Below are 24,908 nucleotides of genomic sequence, written 5' to 3' on the forward strand. Positions count from 1 at the left end.
ATATAACTGTTTTCATTTCATAAAATGTAAAGTTATGTGTGTCAGTGCTGACATATTATGTGTATTGTAGTCATGCACTACTGTTAACAATTTTGTAGGATTACATTTAATATATTTAATTACCTCTGTAACATAAAGACTATAAATTGTTGAGATTTTGAGCTCACTAAACAGGTGTTTTATTCAATCTTGTCTGTTTAGGTTTAATATTATTTTAATTACTTTTTTGCATTATTAGTATCATGTCAAGATTTTGTTTGGATGTTGCTCCATAGATCTTTATCCCATATGCTAAATGCGAATGAATGAGTGCATAGTACATTTTTTTTAGAGCACTTTGGTCACATCACTTTGACATGCGCCTTAAGGCGTAGATTCCAGATGAAATTTTATTTACAACACTGTCAATATGTTCATTCCATTAAAGATTTTCATCTGTAATTAAACCTAAAAATGTTGAACAATTTTCTTGTGTTATGAGATTATTGGCAATTATAAGTGATGGTTCAATTTTGTGCTAATTTTTTTTTGTCAAAAACATTATAAAATTGATTTTTTTATTTAAAAAATCTTTAAAATTGTTTTAAAAGAATTCTTCAATGGCTGCTAGCTCAATATAGGCAGAAATCTCTATCTCTTCCTTTGAATTGCCTTTTATACTACCATATCAGTGTCATCTACATATATAAACATTTTACTTCTACTAATATCTTTGGTTATCCCTCTAAGGTAGCAAATAAAAAGTAAGGGTCCCAATATTGAGCTTTGGGGAACTCCAACTTGACTATTTGCTGGGCTGAGACGACCTTCCTTAAATAAGTCCTGCCTCTGATATTTTCTTTGAACTGTGTTTCCACATACTGTTGCCTATTGTTGAGATAGGAAGTAAAGCAATTTAGTTCTTTTTTGACTATTCCTACATTTTTTTTTTAGTTTATTTAACAACTCATGGGATACGCTGTCAAAGGCATGTGATAAATCAAGGAAAATACCTATAACTTCTTTCTAGCATCAACTGAATTTATATTCTCAATGAGTCTTATACTAGCTGTAGCAGTCAATTTGCCTGGCAAAAACCCTTGCTGTTCATCTAATAATTTATTTGATTCTAAAGATTTTTGAGAACAGTAGAATTGACACTGGTCTATAACAAGAAACTTTTTTAAAGATTGGGATGACTTTTGATATTTCTAGTTTTGAAGAAAAATATCCCGGAATAAAAGAAGAATTAACAAGTGTGTTAAAGGTTTCTGAATTAATTTTACAGAACCTTGAATTATTGTGATTGAAATTTCATTTACACCAGCAGTTTTTACTTTCAAAAGATAGAATGATCTTTTCTACTTCTTTTTCAGTCACCAAATTGAAGGAAAATGTCTTATTCATATTGTGATAGAAGTTTTGTTGGACTTAACATATCTTTAGGGGCTTTATATTTGATACTACAGTCGAACCCCTCATATCCAGCCTCGGTTATACCGCACCTCGGTATATCCGGCCACTTCCCGGAAGCCAATATCGAAATTTATTTCCCACGGCTTACAGACGCGCAGTTGCACGCACTAGTCTCCCACGACTTGTGCGTTATCTTGGTGTATCTGTTTGTTTGCATTTTCCTGGGTTTACTTTTCAGTAGCTGTGTTGTCCTCAGTTGAGCTAGCAGGTTTAACCTCTAAACAGTTCGTTGATTATTTCCAGTGCGGTTAGTACAGTACATTACAATTGTTTTTTATGTACAGTATTGAAAAAGGAAAAATTAGTGCGCCAAAACGAAAACGTAACGTGGTGACAGTGGGACAGAAACTTAACTTAGCGATCGAACGCATTGATAAAGGCGAATCTGTAGCCAAAATATGTAGTAAACTAAACGTGGAAAAGAGCAAGGTTAATGACTGGCATCGTAATCGAAAAGCTTTGATGGACTATTGTACACAAATAGACAGTGAAAAGGTTTTATCCGAACGGCGGTATCTGAAAAAACCTTCTAATGAGATGGTTGATAACGCTTTGTGGCTTTGGTTTTTACAAGAGAGAAGAAGGGGCACTCCTATTTCAGGACCAGTTTTAAAAGAGAAGGCTATGATTTATATACAAAATTGGGAGTAAACACTGAGTTCGTAGCCAGTAATGGCAGGCTAGACCACTGGAAAAAAAGACATGGAGCTACATTTGTAAATATTTGCGGCGAGAAAATTTCAGCAGATGCACCATCGGCGAGTGAATTTGTGGTAAAACTGGAAAAGATGATACAACAAGAGAAGCTTGTCCCAGATCAGGTCTATAACATCGACGAGACTGGGCTGAATTTCAAACGATTGCCACAAAAGACATTCTCTGTTGGGGATTCAAGTTCAGCTTCAGGGTTTAAACTTAACAAAGAGCGTATAACGGTTGCACTGTGTTCAAATGCATTTGGGAGCATGAACTCCTACTTTTGGTCATCGGTAAATCCAAGAAACCCAGAGCCTTCAAACACATTAATGTTTCTTCTCTTCCTATGGTTTATCGTGCCCAGAAGTCAGCGTGGATGGACTCATACATCTTTATTGACTGGTTCGTAAACAAATTCATTCCTAAGTCAAGAAATTCTTAAAGGAGCATAAGTTGCTAGAAAAAGCTATTTTAGTGCTTGATAACGCTGGAACCTATCCCCATGAACTAGAGTGTGAAAATGCTCCCGGAATAAAATTGCTTTTTCTACCTTTTTCAGCAAAATAATGAATTATGGAGTCCACAGCACCCACAAGTTGGTGTCTAATAACACATTTATCTTGTACAGCATAACAAACCACTATTAGCATAAAAGTGGAACTCCTGAAGTGACTCCATGTGGGTACCCATTGATTAAGCGCACAACTATAAAACCTACAACCATGGGCCCTTAATGCAGACGTTTGTTAATTTACCCAGTGCACAATCACGGCTGTCTTAATTCTATAATAGCAAAGTGCTAATGCTACCATTCTCATGTGAGACCTCATATCAAAATTTTGTTCGCCGGGGGAGGATGCTGTCGCGCGATGTGGAGAAAAATTGTAATATAATATTTACATATATTTGCCAAACCCATCCTTCTTTCCTACTTTTTTACATCAGCATATCATGGCTCCCCAATTAAGCTCGAATGCTTTAATGTCAGCAGCTCCAACATGGTATACATTGCCCTGTGGATCTTCCCGGATTAAAGGCGTATCCCATGGGAGCTGACAACTCCCTCAAATAGGGGGGGAGTTACCCAAAATTCCGTGAGTAGTCCAGATTGTGGATGGGGTTATGGGAAAATTTGTTATATTGAGAGTAGGGTTCTCCTATCCCTTCCTACCCACCCTTTCGTCGTATCCGTATAGAAATATTTTTTTTGTCGACCCCGCCGGAGGGGGAGGTTGTGGCATGTAACCGCCACGGTGATCGGGTCGGTCAGTGTGCAGGAGCTAAACGGGCGACCTTTGACCGAATATCGGAACGGGCACAATCAGGCCGATTATCGGGGAACGGGTTTGGGCGAGAACGCACTTGTGAGAGAGGAGCGAGCGGACGTGTACGCTGACGGACGTTGCAGACTGGACGGGTATCCGTGAGTTGGTCGTAGTTTTAAATTAAGTCTCAAGTGTAATACATATTTTTATTACGATTTAGGTGCCAATAAATTATGTCGGGCTAGGCAGGTTAGACGGGGGATCGTGGGGGTTGTGGGGATCGGGAAATACGGGCAGCATGGTTCGGGTAACGAGGGTCACTCCGTGCTTTAAGTTTTAGGGGGATTTAATTATGGGGGAATATTAATATCAAATTCTAAATCAAAGCTGGCTAGAGGAGTGTCCCAGCATAATGACCGATCCGGGCCTTTGGGGGGAATGTAATTTTGGTTTGGTGTTAGAATCACCACGTGGTTGACCACTTCCGGAAAATAGTTTTAAGTATTATGGTAATTATCTGCCTACGTCTCAACCAGGGTGTAATCGAATGTATGAAAAGGCGATATCGGAGCAAACTTCTGTCTGAGATTTTAGGAAAAATGGACACTGACGGTGTGGATCTTGTCTTGGCTCTGAAGCAAATTACCATAAAGGATGTTATCTACGAGGGTAATTCGGAAAGTAAGGTCCGTTTTTTTATTTAAAAAAAACCACAACAGATTTTTTCAAAAAACTTGTTTTATTTGATTCCTGACATCAATTACTATTTTTCTACATAATTTCCACTTTTGTTTAAACACTTGTCATAACGATCTACAAGTTTTTGAATGCCGGTGTCATAGAAGTCGGCCGCCGTCGTCGAGTGACGACGCAAATGCCGGTGACGTCGAGTGACGCCACTCCATCGACTGGCGTTTCGTTTCTGGGGTTATGTGGTCTCGTCACCCGTCACAATGTGGTCTAAAAGGTTATCACCTTCCTGATGATATTGGATCAATAATTCAAGAGCAATAACCATTCTTCTTTTTTTGTGTTCCTCAGTTAGCAGCCTGGGAACCCAACGTGAGCACAATTTGCGAAAATCCAAAATTTCAGAAACAATTTTAAACAATGTGGATTATTTCCACTCATGTTTAGAAATTCTATTGCTAATGAAGAAACAGTGAATCGCCGATCTTCACGAATTTTTTCATCGACGGCTTTCACCAAATCTTCGGTGATCACTGACGACCGACCAGATCGTGGTTCGTCATGGACATTTTCCCGTCCATCTTTAAAAGCTCTCACCCACTTCCGCACTTTGCTGTCACTCATTGCATTTGGACCGTACACTTCATTTATCTGTCGAAGAATATCCGCTGCTGAAACGTTCCTTGCTGTCAAAAACCGTATCACAGACCGTATTTTACAGTCGGCGGGACGTTCAATAGTTTTAAACATTTTAAAAAGGCACAAACAACAGCAGACTACAACGATTTCACTGCAAATGGCGTCGTTCTGCGCGCAATGCATGCCGGGAGTCAGGCCGCATGCGCATTTCGCTGCTCGCTTACCGTTTGTCTGGTTAACGTGAATCGGACCTTACTTTCCGAATTACCCTCGTACATGTCTTGGCGGAAGGTCTGGCCAGATATTGAGAAATAGGTCAATGGCACAGTCAATGAAGATTTGATCCAAGTAGCAGATGAACAGCAAGAGAATTGTAATGCAGAACTTATAAATGACCTGACGAAGTTAGCATTAACTGGCGGTGAAGAAATCTTAAATCAAGATGTTCAGGAATGGGTAACTGGTGATGATGATTTGGAAAACGAATATCTAAGTGAGGAACAAATCGTGGAGAGTGTTGTAGAAGAGTATGAAAATGAAGAAGCAGAAAAATCAGATGATGACACTTCGGAAGAAGATAAAATAAGCCATGAGGAGGCGAGAAATGCACTTCAGACAACACTAGCCTACATAGAGCATTAAGACCACTCAACAGCTATTGACGTTATGTTATTCAAAAAGTGGAGAGACTATGCCTTCAAAAGAACAATGGACAACAAAGTTCAGCAGAAAATTACGGACTATTATAAGGCCTAATGTAAACTTATTGTGAGTAATTTTTATATCTCCATCTTTATTTAACATTAATTTATGTTATCTGAATTCACAATATGTACCGTATTTTCATGTTAATTATTTAACCACTTTTTCTTATACAATAAATTTTTATTCGTTTTACAAACGTGTGTATTTTTATAAAAAATAATCCCAAAAGAGACTTAAACACTACTTTTGACTACATTTATTAATTACATATTATTATTAGGTATAAATTATCGATTTTATAATAGGTTGGTTTATCCGGCCGAATCGTTATCCGGCCAGGGGCTCGGTCCCGTGGTGGCCGGATATGATGGGTTCTACTGTATCAATTTATCAACTGTATTTATAAAGAAATCATTAAAAAATTCACAAATTTCTCTTGGATTATTGATTAGTGACTCTTCTTTGTGCAGTGTTATGTTGTTGCCTTTCTTTTGTGTTCTCTTAGATTTGAGTTAATTATACTCCAAGTGGTTTTGGCTTTATTTGAGGACCTTAAAATTTTTTTACTAATAATATTTTTGTGTGTTGATAATGTTTTGATTCAGTGATCTCTTTTTCCATCAATGATTGTTTTAAGACCTATGTTTTTGAGAATCTAAAAATTTTTTTCTAGTTCCACTAATTCAGTTCTTTTATTCCTAAGATCATTTATTCACTGATTTTGAGTTTTAATGGTTTTTCTGTATCTGTTTCTTTGGGGAAACTTACATCAAAATAATAGAAAAATGTGTAATGAAATACAACATATAATGAAATTACACAGCGCTACACCACCACACTTTCACTGGTGGCAAAGTGGCCTTGAACTGTCACAACCCCTCAACCCTCTCTTTCACGAAGACGGTGCTGTCAAATGTCTTTCAACTTGATCACAAAAAAATCAGTGTTAAACGTGCTTCTTTACTTTTAACTTTTTACGCATTTTGTCCAAAATTCCTGAACATATCTCGCATTTTCCCCATATATAGTAAATTTAAGTACAATTCTCACACTTCCCACATTTACTGCACACAGGACACCCTGTAGGTGGAATCTCTGGATGCCAAAGGAAATGAGGAGCTCACCTGTATTTGATTACCTGTATTTTGTAGTTAAGTTTTAATAATTAGTGTTGTGTTTAGTATATCTATTAAGTGCATGTTTTAGAGTTAGTGAAGTTGACACACAACATGGTGGTTATGATTCCTGACATAGGTGTGTCATAACGCTCTGGTATGAGTTGTTTATTTTAACCTAGTTTGTAATTATGTGTTAGGTTAGTTATTTACCTGAAGAAGATATCAGGTCGCAGATCTCGAAACGTAGTGTTACTGATTTTTTTGTTTCACTTAACAATGGCAAATGTCCGGAAAAATCCTGTTTCCTTCACATTCCTTTATTGATGTCGAATCATTCCATAATAACCACTTACATTTTCCAATGTGTGGTCTTGTAAAATAAATAAATAAAAGTAAAATAAATCGTTATTTTCTTTCACTTTGAATTTAATGCTATTTATTCATTAAAACACCACTTCAAACATTATATAAAACATTTAAACGTATTTACAGAGCACGTGTTCACCAAAACCAAATTCATAACATCAATCACAAATTAAATGAAAAATCCTGTAATCAAGTTACTATTTGATCACATTAGAAATAAACAGACATACAGGAGCTGAGATTTCTCATACAAACATTGAGGCCCATGGGGATCACACACCGGAAATCAATAGATGTCGTTATCTCCCCAGCATCCAACCCAAACCGATATGTTTAAATAGAATGAAATACAACCTTTTTTACATTAACAGGTTATACGCCAATTTCCGCTTACTGTTTTTACCGCACACCATTTGAGTTCGAATTTTATTGATGTTTATCTGTTACAGGCCTAGCCTAGTGATTGAAGATTTGATGTTGAAAATCAATGACAAAGTTCGTGAAAATTCACAATGAATGAACTCTTGGAACATTTCCCATAACTTTCATGAAGTTAACTTCATGAAATTGTTTTAGGGAAGGTTGTATACCACAGATTTTGTGCCAGGTGGGTTCCAAAAATCCCTACGGAAGATCACATAAAATAACAACATGCTGCATCATTAACTTTCCTTGATGAATATGACAAACATGGTAACAAGCTTCTCGATCATATCGTTACTGGTGATGAAACATGGGTGAAGCAAGTCCATTGTGAAACAAAAATGCAGTCTATGGATTTGGATGTACAGTAGTCAAAGTGTGGTAGTATAAGAATCTTAATGAGTATCACCTTAACATTGAATGGCAGGTACAGAGCAAAGACTTGCATGTTATCGTAACTTGGTCAGTCCATTTGAGATTTGAGATTTGTGTTCATAGTGAGTTTTTCAGTTTTTTTTGGTAATTTAGTTCACAAATGTAAAGTTTAAGTTTAGGTAAAGTGTCAGGATTAATTTGGTTTATAACTATCGAGTTACCAATTATCATTGCTTGTGTTTTGTTTTCATTTAGTTTCAGTCCTTGCTGTGTTGCACAAAAGTTAATGGCTTCAATATGTAAGTTGAGTAGTGACAGACACAAAAGTGGCTAGTTCGTTGGGTAAAAAGTGAATGTATATTTGCTAATCGCCGACGTAAAGATGAAAATTCGAATGTGTTATAATTGAAGTGATGTTTATATAAAGTGAGAATAAAAGGGCCCAAGTACAGAGCCCTGTGGGACCCCCGTGTAACGGGTTTCAGATTATGGCAACTGTGTTTTAGGATGCTAAGGGTGTGATTCTTTCGATTTCCTTGTACGGGGATCAACAATCAAAGCAAAGAGGTACTGTGAAACATTGCAGAAGCTACTTCGAGCAATATAACTAAGCGTAGGGAAAAATTGAGCACAAAAATTTTGTTTTTCCACGACAATGCAAGTTCCCATACAGCCAATTGTACACGAAAAGTCTTGGATGATTTTTATTGGGAAGTGTTTGATCATACGCCTTATAGCCCAGATCTGACACCAAGCGACTACCACCTCTTTCCAGTAATGATGACCTGGCTGGGAACAGAGCGCTTTCGATAGTGACACTGAACTTCATGCTGGCATTAATGTGGTAGCAGATCACAAGCAGCAGATTTCTACAAAGCTAGAATCGAAAAACTTGTGTCACATTATGATAAATGTCTCAATTTGAATGGCAATTACGTTGAAAATAGTCTAAGGTAGGTAAAATCAAAATAACATATCAGTTACAGTAGGCTTTGTCTCACAAGTCAATTAAATGGTAGCACAATGACATAAATAAAATAGCAGACATTCAACTTCAGTATAAATTTGATGTTGTAAGATATTGTTGTCTATCAAATGTGTTTACATCTAAATATAATAATTAATAAAATATAACAATGAACAAATATAACAATTAAGAAACATAACAATTAATAAAATTAACATTATCAACTAACAAATATAACAAATAAGAAAAGTAACAAAATATAAGAATAATTTATGATATATAAATATTACACCTAAAATATTATTTCATCTAATGAAATATTGTAGAATTCGTCTAAACTAAAAAAAGCTTTTTTTAACTATTTTTTAAGAACCAATTTAAAACTATACAGAGAAAGGCTTTAAATTTAGAGGTAATTTGGTAAAAAGCTTTTTGCCAATTTTTGCGGGTATGTAACTTCTTTTCGTTTTACTGAGACGTACAAATTGTTCATCAATAATGTTTTTATTTCTGGTGTTGTATACATTTTTACTACTTCTTAAATTAAATTCTACATATGATCTTTAAATACATAATTGAATGAAATACGATCACACAGGATAACTTTAGAATACTTAGATTAATAACAAGAGGTCTACATGATTCAATGTCCCTAATTCCCACAATACATCTAATTGCCTTCTTTTCCTATATAAAAACCTGTTGAGCCCTAGAGGAGTTTCCCCAAAGAGTTGTACTGTATAACAGGTGAAAGTGAAAAAGAGTAATAAGCATTTAAAATTAATCCTTACTGGTACATGTTTTTAGTTTCCTCAATAAGAAAAGAACTCTAGCTAATTTTTTACACAATTCACTCCAACTAAGCATGCAGTCTAGATTTATTCCTAGGAGTTTAACAGATCTATTCTCAGTGTTTTTAAGCCCAAAAAACAAATTTTTATATCTTATTGTTATTAAGTAATAATTTATTATTTTCAAGTGATATGCAAGATTTTTTAAATGTGGTTTCACTGTTTTCGAGTAATAGATTCAGGTCTTTTCCTACATATAACAATGTTGTGTCGTCAGCATATAAAACATAATTACTGGAAAAGAAACTTGGGAGGTCATTTGTAAAAATAATAAAAAAAAAAAGAGAAAGAAGAAAGAACTCCCAGACAAATACAGCAGCAGTAGCTCTGACATCGCAGTCTGGTTGTCAGTATATTAGATATTTAGATGTTATTTTTGTGTTTATAATTAAGTAATTATTCAAGATTTTTTGATTTATTGTTCTTGAGAGTATGCATAAGGCTTTGTGTGATGTTTATTAAAATGGTTTAAAGTTTGTGTGCCTTATTATGTGGTTAAATGAGGTCACAATGTGTCCCCTCCCTCACTTATAATTTGGTTAATTCCAATCTTGAGGTAATGTTGGATTTTTTTACTTCAAGAGACTTGCAGTAGTTAGTTAAAGCTGGTATTAGTAACTTATATTTATTCTTACAACTTTTACCACTAAAAAATTTAACTGTTCACTGAGTTTACTAATCTTGATGTTGTGGGCCAGCAGCCATTTTGTCATTTGTTAAAGTCCAAGACTATATCTTCATTATTTGTAATCTTCGTACTTATGTATTAGATCACATTCAATATGAAAATATTCCTTATATAACCAGGTCCTGTACTCTCCCTCACAAGAAAATTCAAACTAGTACATGTTCATTCCCAGACCAAAGTTTTAAAATAGAACTTACAAACACTAGTTTATTGTAGCTCTTTACTGTTGATCGCTCTTCCTGTATATATTTTGTTATGTAAATGGAAGGCCTCAGCCTTATTTTTGGCCCTTACCTTGCAATCTTTTATGGAGTTTGTGGAGATGCTATTGATGGTCGACATAAGATGCTTAATACATACCAATCAAGGTTGCTATTTGTTACAGCTGTGCTGCAAAAGCATCCAGGACTCCCAGGAGGCATGGCGTGAGAGCGGCGGCAAGAGATAAATATTGGAAATAAAGAAAAAGAGATGCTTTTCAAACTATTTAATTCAACTTTAAAAAGTAAAATCTTTTTAATTCATAAAAAAATACTGTCCACAATATAACTACCTGCAAATTTTTCGTTTTCAAATTTTAAATAGAAGTTATAAACAATAATTTTGTTATTATATACCAAATAAATTGTCTGCTTTTATCAATCAAATTCTACAACTGTCTGGTTTACAAATCAGTTTTAAAAATTAATATTTGTTGAAAATTAATAGAGAAAACAGAAAAATAAATTTTACCACAGAGGTGCTGCCATCTATCGGAGAAATTTCATAACATTGTCCTTATCTTTATCAAATTACATTACAACTCCTAACATTACAAAATCAGATTACAGTAGATTTCTGTACAATATTGTAATCAATTTTATATATTGTTAGATAAATAATGAAAGCTACAAAAAGTACTTACTTAAATGTAGAACTGTCTTGTGACGGCTTCATAATATCACATACAATGTATTCTCCCTCAGCATCTCCTAGAAAATTTACATTTCAATTTGAAATGACTACACATATTCAAAATTTTGTTGGTAAAAGAGGCCTGTCTGTCTGGACAAACCATAACATATAATCCCAAACTTAAGTTGTATTTTTTTTCTGTTTATTTCATTTTGTAGACTACATCTGTTTGAAAATTTTGTAATTCATCTCAATAAAACTGACAAAAAGATAAAGAGAATCCATAAACCAGTAACACTATGTTTCGAGATATGAAATCTTATATCTTCCTCAGGTGAATATCTAACATAACTATAATCTAGGTTAAAATACACAAATCATACATGAGCGTAGTGACAAACACAAGTCAAGAATCACAACCACTGTGTTATGTGTTCAACTTACTCTAAAACATGCACTTAATAAAAACAGAAAAGAATAATTATTAAATCCGAACTACAGAATACAGATCACAAATAGGTCTGCATTCGCCTACCAACCACCTAGAATTGACCAGAGGCCAATAGTAAATTTCACTTCAAATATTAATTTCAACTGATTAGTAAATTTCAATTAGTAATTCATTTCCAAAGACATTTGTTTAGGTTTAAGATTTACTAAATTTTCACAATATTTTTATTGGTTGACAAATTCTTATTTAACATGAATAGCATTTAACCGAATTTGACCCTTATGTACTACACTATGAGTTTATCCAGGTGGAACTATACTTATTTACAATGAGTTTCCTCAAATAGAGCAGTGTTATTCATCAAGAAAACTATCACTGTTAGAGCTTAACTCTAGCACTGCAGCCATGCCAAATCCCTTGGATACAAAACAGTTTGATTATTGGCCCATCAGCTCACTTTATAAAGATATAGGGGTTCGATTAGTCTAATGGCTTGTTGACCCAACGACTCTTATTGTACAAAATAGATTTAATTTACTGGTATGTTCGTTGGACCAATGATCAGTGTTTCAATGAACCATTGCAATGTATCAAGTTTGGTTTTGATATCATAAACATTGTATATTTCAGATTGCTACAATTTAAGTACAATTTCATAGAAATCTGCTCAAATGAAAAAAAATACGCCAGTGGTGTAATTTAAATTAAAGAAATGCTACTTTTGTTTTTTTATCTCTGAGCCTACAAAGAATTTAGTCTAATAAAGTTTATTTAAAACCGTCAATACATACACTGGCAACAACAGGTAAAAAGATTATAATGACTTCTGAAAATTGTAATATTAATTGTGATATTATTGTAATATCTATCAGCTACTACCTCACAAGTAACACTTGGGGAAGTTTACAGCATTAACTTAGAATTTAATTACTGCAACAAAACCTTTTATATACTTGCCCTATACCGTACCTTTGACAGTGACTTGGAATTTTTCTTATCTGAACTAGAAAATTATTGTAATCGCTTAGATAAGAGCAAGATGGGAATAATTCTGGGTGACATTAACTACTTAAAAATACTTCAACATGCGACAGATACTTAAACTGCTTACTGGGATCGGGATTTGTCCAATGTATAGATAAACCAACTAGAGTTACTAATAACTGCTCGTCATGTCTGGATCACATATTTTTACGTTACTATGACATGAACAATGTACAATCAGCTGTGCTCCAGACTGGCGTGAGTGACCACTACACAGTGACAACCTTACTGACGACTCTACTACACAATACTACACTGATAAGCATCTGCTCGGCCGTAATCTCACTCACTTGAACTGGGAACCTGTTTTGAGTTGCCAGGATATCACAATATGCGCTCAACAATTTGAAAATACAATATCTCATCTTATTAAAGCTTCGTTAAAACCTGTAATTAACTATTCCACACGCTCAAAAAAATTAAAAATATGGATAACATCCGATTTGGTCAAATTAATTTGCATTAGAGACAAAGTAAGTAAAAAATTAAAAAAACAACCTTTTAATCATGATCTCTATCAATTTTTTCGTACATTAAGATACAATCTAAGCAAATCTCTTAAACAATCTAAAAAGCAATATTACAGAACTAAACTTGAAAATTATCAAAACAATCCCAAAATGTTCTGGTCTATCGTAAATGAGCTCGCAGGTAAAATTAAGAAGAGAGATTCCTTTCCGATCCAAAAAATGTTACCAGATACTCCGTATATAACTCACGGTTTGTGTACAGAAGTAGCTAATGATTTTAATTCCTTTTTCTCCGCGGTTGGACACAATCTGGCTAGTGCCATCGACTCGAGTGGGGACCCAGTTTTGAGTGATGCGGATTACAGACAAGACACCGTGTTCACATTGAGCACTGTTACCGAACTTGATGTAATACGGCACGTGACTGGACTGTGTGGGGGATCCGCCCCTGGACGTGATGGTGTCTCGGCTGACGTGTTAAAGGACAATGTTTATGTCTTCTCTAAGCCCCTTCAGCATTTAATAAATCTAAGTATTTCTTCTGGTATTTTCCTGGATATCTTTAAAATCGCTAAGGTCATTCCTCTGCATAAAGGAGATAGTTTCTTAAATAAAAATAATTTCCACCCCATCAGTCTTTTGAGTGTATTCTCCAAGATCCTTGAGCGTATAGTTAAAGAACAATTAGTTGCCTATCTTTCTAACAACCAAATCTTGTGCGAGTGTCAGTATTTGGGTTCAGAAAGGATAGGAACATTTCTGATGCTCTTTTTGATGTCAACAGACAAATCAATGATGCTATATCTAACAACCTGCGCATTATTTTAATATTTCTTGATTTGAGGAAGGCCTTTGATAGCATTGATAGAAATAGGTTGCTCCTTAAATTGGAGGCCACTGGAGTTCGGGGTAATGCGCTTTCATGGTTCTTGACCTACCTCACAAGTAGGCTGCAGACCGTGTCTGTCTGTGGGACCGAGAGTGATGCGCTTCCGGTGGACTACGGGGTGGTTCAGGGCAGTACGCTGGGCCCAATTCTGTTTTTGATTTATATTAACAATATCTCTAAATTGAACTTAAATGGCAATCCTGTTTTATTTGCAGATGATAGCTTAATTTTAATAAAAGGTAGCGACTGGGTTGATGCCCATTCTAACGCTCTACATGACCTCATGGTCTTAAAAAAATGGTTTGACCAAAATATTCTTTCATTAAATACATCAAAGACTAAGTTTATGCCCATCTCTCTCCGGGAGACCACAGACTATGCCCTCGGCGACCTCGTGGTCCATAATTGTGGCAGTTACAACAATGAACTTTGTTCTTGTGAAGCTATTGAAAATGTATCGTCTTATAAATATTTGGGTGTATTCTTTGACAAGCGCTTAAAATGGTCTGCACATGTTGAATATGTAAAAAAGAGAGCAAGGAAATATATATTTGCGTTTAAACAATTAAGTGGAATTTTAAATGAAAAAGAAATTAAACTTGCTTATTTCGCCTATGCCCAATCGTTGTTCTCGTTTGGAATAATAGCCTGGGGTGGAGCGTATAAAACTCTTTTGCAACCTCTGCAAGTGGTTCAGAAGGCAATCTTAAAAGCCGGTTTCAAAAAATCTAGGAGATATCCTACTGACACTTTATATCAAGAAACTGCCATTCTATCAATTCGAAAAATATTCATTAAAACACTCCTTGTTCATATTTATAAACATTTTTATACAATTTTCTCTACAACTTCGCATTCTCATAACACACGATACTCACAGAATATTGGTGTCTCATCAATGCAAATCAGTAAATCCTTCTCATCTACAAATTCTCTTTATATATCCCATATTCTGTATAGAAATATCTGTAAATACTTTCCTAACAACCAAATATTCAACTCACCGTCAATATATACATGCAAGAAACGCTCGAATGAATGGCTGTATCTTATCAGCGCGGAGGAGGCCGAGGCAATTATCACGGCTGACTACAGACGGACCTGACTTTTGACCCTGCCTCCCCCCTCTTAATGCCACTTCAACAGCACCGATGCCTCTATGGTTTTTTCCTATTTTATACATTTATTTTTTATTTCATAACATTTCGGCAAGAAATCTGCTAGTAATAGGTTAGGTTGTTCTGCGTGTTGACCTTTTGATCTTTAAAATACACCATTCCTCAATTGTTTTTCATCTCTCTAAATCTCTCCTTTAAACTATTGGTAGTATGTACGCTAATAAATTTCAATACTGTATTATGTAAATACGGTTTTTTGGCACGCACTTGTGCATGTGCGTGCGCGTGTGTATGTGTGTGCGTGCGGGCGTGCGGGCGCGTGTGTGTGTGTGTGTGTGTGTGTTGTTGATGTTATATGATAATTAATCACCCGATTCAATTCGTCCACAATCTCCAGCGAAGCAACTCGAGCCTACGTACAGGCTTTCTGCCCATGTAGGCTCATTTCCTAGGCCACTTTCATTTTATGAGTGTAATATTTTCATGTTTAATGTTTAAGTACACATTTAACTATTATAGTAACAAGATAATATAGATTTGATAGTAAATGTGCTCGCATGTAAATATCTTTGGGAAATAAATTATGATTCAATTCAATCTTGGTAATGAAATTTGAAACATTCATTTTTTAATAAGAGTCGGCCTCCTTTTAATCCTGCTTTTAATCTTTTATTCTGCTCGTCTTCATGGGCCACTGGCCTTTGCAAGGATCTTACAAAAGCTGTAGATATAACAGTTTTTCTACTAAACTATGTTTCTCAGACCCATGCATATATTTTCTTGATCTGAGTGACAAGGCAAACTCAGGTGTGGTGTCGGAAATATATATAATTCGAACCAGAAATGCTCCTATACATGCAAAACCTGATATCATCTAAACCATAAACATTTAAATAATATGTATCTGATGTATGCCTACTGCGTTTATAAAATATCATAAGGCATCATCATAAGTGGTTTAACGGATAGGTTATTGATGTCAATTTGAACAATTGCGTGCGAAGCCTAACATGATGAAATTCAGAAATTCTCTTCAAATTTGAATGTTTTAGTCTAATATTGATATTAGGGCTCCATCATATAACATCATAGATACTTTTGGGAAAACTATGATGTTTAAAATTGCGTGCAAAGCCGTGGTAACTGCTATTCTTCTTATAATAAATAAAAAAAAAACAAAAGGATTAGAATTTAGGACCAGGTTTAGGATTAGTATTTGGTTTTATTTGGGTTTTAGAACCTGGTATGTGCTTAATTTGTTGAATTGTTCTTTGGTTTTAAGTTTAATGTAAATCAGACGACAAATACAAAAGATATAAAATTTAGCAAAAGGATCATCAGGGTCCTTTGTTACTACAAATAATTTTAAAAATTAAGTATTATAGAATGAAGGGTAAATGCCAAGTAGTAAATTTTGTGTCCCACTATTAGGGTTTATTTCTTTTGACCAAGGAATTACCGATATAAATAATTAATGTAGGATAGGAATCCTAAAGCCACTACTAAATTACACACCCTGGACAACTATGTGAAAATCTCGAAAAAAGAAACACTATGTCCATGCTACTTCATACTACCGCGTAAGACAATAGGACTCCACATCAGGTGAAACATAAGAGCGAGAATGCAATACGGTGTTGCCAAACTCCGGCGTCCAGACGACCGCCAATATTTACAATAAATATACACTGAGCAAAATATAGGACAATCGCAGTGCTGTTAACGTTAGGAGAGCATGAATCCTCCGAATTAAAAAAATATACGTACTGACAATATTCTAATACTATCTGGTGGCGGAGTAAAATTTGTGTTTTCTATTTATTTGAAATCCCTTAAAATTTGAGTATTATTTTCAGTGTTGTAGTTACAGGTAATAATTTGAGCAACAAAACGATGTATATATTATTATATATGTTGTTTAGAACTTGCTGAATACATTGGTATAAATATCCAGATATCTTTCCAATAATTAGTACTTGTCTTAAAAAATCCTAAAGCGCATCAATGAGCTCACACACTGCTAGGGTTAACCAAACAAAAAAAAGATGCAACATCAGCTATTGTAAATGTTAGTGATGTACGCTCATGATCGAGGCCTACCTGCACATATAAAATCAATCGGTGGGGTGAATGTGTTGTCCTCAGTATCCATTTCAGCTGTTACATCCAGGAACCAGTTGTTGGATTCCTGAAATACAAACTGAATTAGGTTTGTTATATTCAATATAACACAGTTTGAAGAAAGCTTGCCCACATCAGTAATCATGTTTCAGAAACAACTGAAATTTACCATATTATGATTAACAGTGTGGTGTTTTCTTTTTTTTTAGATAACATATGATAAAATGATAAAATTAAACACGATCACTGACATGTTGCACTTGTGCGTCTCAGGCTGCATCAAGTCTTCTTCAAACCTTCATTATACTACTATAATAGAGAGTGCAATAATTGACGTTAAGCTTATAGTTTCTGTGTGAAAATCATGATTTAATGTTTACTTCAACAACACTTTTACTTACTTAAACTTTACTTTAACAACACAAACTGTTTTGGAATTATAAAAATTATAGACAGACTGAAAGCAACACCTTCAACAGGGTTTTTAAAGTGGCCTGGCTCTCAGTGTTTTTATGACAACAATGAACTCAAAAATGCTGAGAATGCCTGGCTAAAGGCACAGGCAGCACGATTTTTTGTAGAAGGTATTTTTAAGTCAATCAAAAGGTAAGACAGGTGCTTAAATATTAATAACAATTATCTATGAGAACAAAGGAAATATTTACTTATCAAATGTATGTTATAAAATATGTTTATCTGAATAGATGTGGTTTTTCAATAACCAAATGGCAATTACTTTTGAAATAGCCCTCGTAAATTCAGTTTTTGTACCAAGTTTCACCTGTTTTCCCTTGGAATTTTTTTGGGACAGTTATCATATCCACAAGCACCGTTTTATATAAAACACGTAGACATGTGCACGCACACACACACATGCAAACACACACACACATGTATGTATAAATATTTACTACATACACAGCACATTTTTTATGTGTATTCAAGAGGAAAATAATCAACACATGAATAGAAGAAAAAAATGAAACAATTAAGGAGCAGAAGGCTTGAAGGGCATATAAGTAAAACCTTCCACCATCCAGCAAGGGCTGCGGCAGCACTCACAGTGCTTTTGAGTCCTCTAGATCAATGGATTTGGATGTAATAAATTTCAAATAACATACTGTTAATTTATAAGCAATACGAGGGTCACTCTGAAATTGTTGAGATACATGAAGTTTTTATGTTAGACTTACCAAACATGTATGCCAAAAATCATATCCTCTAACGTCAATTCACTTTTGAAGCTGGATTTTTCACTCTGTGAATACAATAAAGTAATACATTTTTTTAATGGAGTCAAAGTATTTACAAATTTATCATCAATTTTGGCTTCCGAAGAAAAATGACGAACATGCAAATGTCTCTTCAGATTGAAGAATAACCAGAATTCTCACATATCGAGATCAGACGAATAACAGAGATGCTTTATCATTTCGATGCCATTTTCAGAGTAAAACTCGACAAAAGTTTTGCAGTAGTGTGAGAAGAGGTATTGTCATGTTGAAATATCAAAACGTTAACCTTTAAAACTAATATGTTGGACATCATCTAAAATTGTAATTTCATTGTTCCACTTGTATATCGGAGAGCATCCAACATCGATGACGCCAGTTTTCTTCCATTTGCAACTGGTCTACCATGTCTTCAATTGGTGCTGCAATCGCACGGCAGTCTTAAGAACTAATACCAACAGCTGAACAAAACCAATTGTCATTTAGTTTTTACTAGTCGATGTGTTAATCTTATTTGGTGTTCTGGTCAACTGAATATATCATTAACCTGGCACTTCATTTCTTTCTTATTCCGAGGTTATTGCAGAGTAAGAGAATGATGAAGAATTAAGTAATGAATAAAGTGAACTTAGTGATGGTGAAATCGTCCTGCCAACATTGAAAAGCTTTTCAGCTAGTAAAAGTGATGAAGGCCTAGGCCCAACCTCAAATAATGGTGGCGGTGAAGATGGATTTGACAACTATTGGTCTGTTTATAGACAAGATTTTCCACATTTTCCATATACTTTAGTAAGTGGGTATAAGGAACCAAATCAACATGTTTTGGAAGATAAAAAACAAGAACCAACTGTCATAGTGACATAGTTTTTGCAGTAAGTAATGTAGATTTTTTAGGTCCCTAATAAGAAAACCCTCCCAAAAATAGTGACCTCCAGATAAAACCAAAGTACCCAGATTTTTAGAGATATCAAACTATAGTGAAATACAACACTTTTTCTGTGAGTATATTTTAATACCTTGAAAAAATAAATAGGTACTAAGAATTTTAATTCATTAAATATAAGTGTATGTATACATACAACTAATTATTTGTTAGACAGCTGTTATTCACTATAAAAATACCAAATAAATACTAGTTCTTGGACACTCCTGCTTAATTGGTTTTACCAGTCCCTTATTCCTTAAAAAAAAAAACAGTGTACATCAATCATTGTTTCATGAACACTTTGACGGATGGTATATTTCAAACACCCGCATACGACCCCACTCGAGTTGTCTTAAAATGGTTTGTACGTCTCATCACCGTGACAATTTTGGAAATTCGTGACCACCATTATTAACCAGCTGGGAGGATCTGCTGGCTTATATTCACATGCTCAATTTTTTTTCATCTGTCGAATTGTGAGTTACCAACTGAAAAATTGTTTTTTAACTCATGCAAAATTATTTACACTGCTACGGTTATAATCCCTAGGAAAGCTTCAACCATTAAACAAGTCCAGTGTCTGTCCTCTTGGATCATAGCGCGCACCCATCAACGTTTTCTTGAGTGATGCCAGAATGCAGCCGGGCAGAGTATGATAAGCGGACCCGGGTTTTATATCGCTTAGTACAATCATCAATACTTTATAAACAGAACTATTAACATATTTAAAATACTAAATTTAACTCACATGTTTTAACTTAGTATAAATAGTTTAACCCTTGGCACGCCACTAATAAATTCATTAACTTTTCTATAACGCCAAGACAAGTACAAATATTTTGCTTCTTTAAGTTCAAAGCTAGTTTTTATTATAACTAAATTATATAAGGTACAAGCAAAAAAAGTATAAAACAGGACATTTTACTGAAAATTAGCATATTTATTGATAAAAATAAAAAAGATCTATTTACAAAACTGTTTAATTCAAATAAATTTCAATTTTAGTGTAAAATGTAATTCAACTGAAAAGGTTAATTATAGTGAACTATAAAACAAGATAAATATTTCAAACTAATCACAACACTACCACACGATGAACAATTATAACGAGATACATATTAGACGCGCACGCTCGTGACAACCGAGAAAGCAATTTTACACGCCACGGATATGTTTCGTTATGGCTCTGTATCTCTGTACGAGATGCAGAACTGAGGAGCAAGCGATCGGAAAGGGCGCTCCCATCGCCTTGCCGCTGAGTGAAGGTCATTAATAAATACTTCCTTAAAAACCGCGATAGGCACGCAGCGTGTACCGGGCATTTTGAAGGCCTTTGGTGAACTAAAAAACTCTCCGATCTATAATATCGGATATATGCATTTGGCGTTTTGGTCAAAGTCTGCCATTCTGATATATCCGTCTACGGTGTGGGAAGGGTTAAACAATTACATAAAGTCATATATAATAAATGATCCATACCTTTAATTAAACAATAAAATTAAGACCGGTGATAGGAAAAATGACATTTAAATAGTAAACGTATTAACAAAACCATGAAACGGAGAAAAACAAAGTAAATAATCGTTAATACGTTTTTTGTTTCAAAAATTATGTTCATAATTAGGTATTTATAAGGTTAAAAGCAGACCCCGCAATCACGAAATTTGACGTTATTAACGTATTCTGCTCATACTCCTGAACAAAAATATACATATGGTTTTAGTGAGTACAAATGACAAATAAGATGGCTTTAGGAGGGTATATTCATAAATAGTTAACTTTTTAAATATTTTAATGTTCTGTTTGTGTGCTGTGTGTCTCGATATCTGTGTACTTCAATGTTATCTGTAGCCAGGACTGTTAGCGTATCTGTGATTTGAGCGCTCCGGGGCTTTGGTCTAGTGCTTCATAAGATATCGTGTACTGTAGTTTGGATCGAGTGAATGCTTGTCAATCATGGATCAACCATCCACTAGTTCGACGAATTGTAGTGAATTGGGTGTGTCGTAATGTTTTGTCAGGCATGTTAGGAGTTTACGTTTTGACCGAAACGAGATTATTTCCCTTTAATGGTAAGTGTTCTCTATTACTGTCCATTTCTATATTAATATTGGATTTTACATGATTTATTGCGTTTTTTACACTTTACATAATTTTTTTTGCATTTCTTTCCAATTTATATTTCTGATCAGCCCCTCTTGAATGTGATATGTACTATCTCGAGGGATGTTTTTCTTTTGTTGACATTAGCCCGGGGCAGCACTAAAGGCGTCGCAGCCCACGCTGATGGCCGGAGGCACTCAACCCAATAACAACAATTAATTTGTAGCTGAAAAATAAGAAAAACATTGTTCATTTGGGTTAAAATTCTGCTAATTTCAGTATTATTTTTCACGGTTAGTGGCGCATCCAATGACGTCATCACGAGGTTGAATCACAGCCACAAAAGGTCACGTGACGACTGACGTGGGTGTACAACAAGGAAAATTACTCTGTGTGTGAAAAATAGTTCCACTTTTTTGTTCTAAAACTTCGTTATTTCTCATTTTCATCCTGTGAAACCTTATTGTTTAGTTCAGTAGGACAACTCCAATTAGTTAACGCGAAACTTGTATTTTGCCGCTCTGGCCATTACTTTCACAATTACAGAGTATAAAAATATGTGAACAGCTGGTGCACATGATTTAGTTATTGTAAAATTAATTACTATTGGTTGATTGTATATCGATGGGTATAATAATAATTAAATATTGTTTGATAATTTTGATAAAAAAACCAGGTCCACTTATCCTCTACCCATGCAGCCTTCCCGGACGTTCGTCATCTTGAAGCAAATTACAGCTCCTTAAAAATTATGGAAACCATATTAAATAACAGTAGCAAAGGATGGTGCTTCAGAATCAAAGGCAATTTTTTAGATGCTCAACACATTGTTCTTGAAACAAAGCAATTTAAAAACCAAAAACATAATCACTGCTAGAAATGTTCTCTCAATAACTCCATGATTTCATTAAATGATCTCCTAACAGAGAACACAAGTACAGTGATAAACCAAAGATGCTGACACATACTGACTGGCACTTGGAAAATCAGATAAGAATGGTAAGATTATCAGTATGTTTCCTGATGGTAAGTAGTGTGTCTCAAAACTTTCAGAGTGACCTTTCTACCTGTGGTTTGTGAGCTCCTAAAAATTTCTGGTGTAAATACTTAAGAATACAAATATAGGAAATTGTTAGAAGTGACTTTAGATATCGTTTGTAAAATAAATATTTTTCTAAAGAATTAAGTTAATGTTTTTACTTGCAAGGTGGCATAGGGTAAGATAATTTAAACAGTACACAAAGTTTGAAAGGTTATGTTGTTCATGACTGTTAACCCTAACTTATTATTGATCTAGTACATAACTACAAGCTACCTTTCGATAAAAACACACATCAATTAAGAAAATATATTAAATGTATGTAGTTTAAAACCTATTAGTAATCTATTGACACTTCGTTAATCATTACCAGATATCGGAAAAAACTTGGTGGCACTAACAGTAACTACGTAGCTGTGTAATAAATGGTGTCCGCCAGTCCGGGCGGGCGGTAAGGAAGGGTAAGAAGTAAATAATCACTCACTGACTGTCGCTTGTTCTTTAGTTTACTCTATGAAGCTGGAAAATTGGCGAAATGGCGCGAACAAAAGTCGAGCCGACTATGGAGTTGCCGTTATGTAGTGAATGATGTAAATACTGTGTCAATTCCATTAAAATTTCGCAACTTAAATAAAAAAATTAAGCCCTTTCGAGATTAATTTGTACGAAACATCACTTAATGTACATTTAAGCTTACGATGATGATAGCATCCATTTACCAGCCTATGTTTAGTGACTACAAGTTGATATTCCACTCATTCTTGTTGTATTTGTAAGATAAGAATTGTAGATCATATAATACCCACCAGTAACATATTATTACCAATAATCATAATAAATATTTACTTTCGGGATAGTCATTTCGTATGCTGTCTTAAACCTATTCGACAAAATATTTGAAGGTCAATGTTAGTTTGATATATTTTCGGCATTTATTGACTATGGAAATCTTATTATCTGACCAAACGTTCATTAAAATTCAAAACTTGAAAAAGTACCTCTTGAGGGATATACAAATATTTTCCGATATTTTAGGATTTTTTGAACGTGGGAATAGTCGGATTATGTCTTAAAGTGGGTCCGTAGCTGCTGGATGAATTAACGTTCATGATTCCTGTGTCGTGAGCCATTGAGAACTATCAGCTACAAGATTTGAATTAAATGGTTATTGTCAGATGCTAGTGGTTAGTGGTTATAACCACCCAGCATTATACTTTAAAGTGTTCTCAAGCTGTTTGAGTAAGAATATATAAGGAATATATAATATAAGGAATATATATAGGAATATATAAGAATATAAAACAGGACAAGGTAATATTGATTTAGAAACTATATCAATTCTAAACGCGTATGGCTAGTTTCATAGTTTAATAATGTTGTATAGAAGAGAGTATACAATAATACAACTCTGATATGTAGGCAGAGATGGTGGAGTTTCAGTCTTATCATACCACCATGCCCAATCATCGTCCATTCTTTTTCAACATAGTTATCTAAGCGTATTCCTATAATGTATTGGTGTTCTAAATTCTTCTCGGAAGAAAACAGTTTACCTCTGGGCGATAGCTGAAAATGCATCCTGGGCTCTATGTACATTTACATTAGTATATGATTTTATGAGAAATTAAATTCATTTTATAATTAACTAAGATACTTCAGTATACAATTCCTTTAATGCTGACTAAAATAAACGAATGCAAGAATATTTCTTTTAAAATTTGAAGAAAACTGTGATTAGAGGTTTATGCATATCTATGACCAAAGAAACATTTCCCAAAAATATTTATTATAATGAGAATAAAGGTTTCTTCATTTTCAATATTGGAACATACTCGTAACAATCCTTCACAGCGTTCGTCACCAGCAATGTCACAAAACAAAAGAACTAGTTTTTTTTCAACGGACAAACCATTCTGTAAATTTACATAGTCGTTGAAACAAAGTAACTAATATTACGTAGTAATGAATATAACAATGAATGTAAAATTACTCATTACAAACCATATGGAACCCCCAAAACAGGAATTTAGTTTTAGAATATTCTCACAAATTTGGAAGATAAAGTGTGAGCAACCATTATAGCAACATGTACCGTACACATCTTTTTACGACGGAAGTGTTGTAGAAAAGAAATATATATCTCCTCAAATGTCATTATTTAGGCAATGCAAATAAGTCAAGGAGCTGTCGCAATCTTATTTTATTTTACAAAGATTTGTAATAGCATTTAAAAATGTATTTTATTTAGGTAATAATTATGTTTGATTTATATTTATATTACACAGTTGCTACTTCCTGTTTATAGTACGATTAACTTACATTACAACTAAACAAAAACTTAATCGAAACATCATCCAAGTGGCAGTTTTGACGTGGCTACTAAT

At 34.4% G+C, this 24,908-nt stretch overlaps 1 protein-coding gene across 5 annotated transcripts in view; it reads right to left on the minus strand.

Moving 5' to 3' along the window:
• LOC124359366 overlaps positions 1–23,000 on the minus strand; it is a 140,758-nt gene extending 117,758 nt beyond the window's left edge. For 3 of the 5 annotated variants that reach the window (XM_046812055.1, XM_046812054.1, XM_046812052.1), the window contains exons 1-3: positions 22,895–22,999; positions 17,205–17,292; positions 11,143–11,209 (exon numbers count right to left, since the gene is read on the minus strand). In XM_046812055.1, coding sequence (XP_046668011.1) covers positions 11,143–11,209; positions 17,205–17,256 — 119 coding nt within the window. In that variant the 5' untranslated portion in view covers positions 17,257–17,292; positions 22,895–22,999. Of the gene's footprint in view, positions 1–11,142; positions 11,210–17,204; positions 17,293–22,800; positions 22,844–22,894 lie in introns of those variants that run through there. The other 2 variants (XM_046812053.1, XM_046812056.1) reach the window with 2 other exon arrangements.
• Positions 23,001–24,908: the final 1,908 nt, after the last annotated feature.

This window comes from Homalodisca vitripennis, chromosome 4, assembly GCF_021130785.1.
Source record: "Homalodisca vitripennis isolate AUS2020 chromosome 4, UT_GWSS_2.1, whole genome shotgun sequence".
NCBI lineage: Eukaryota > Metazoa > Arthropoda > Insecta > Hemiptera > Cicadellidae > Homalodisca > Homalodisca vitripennis.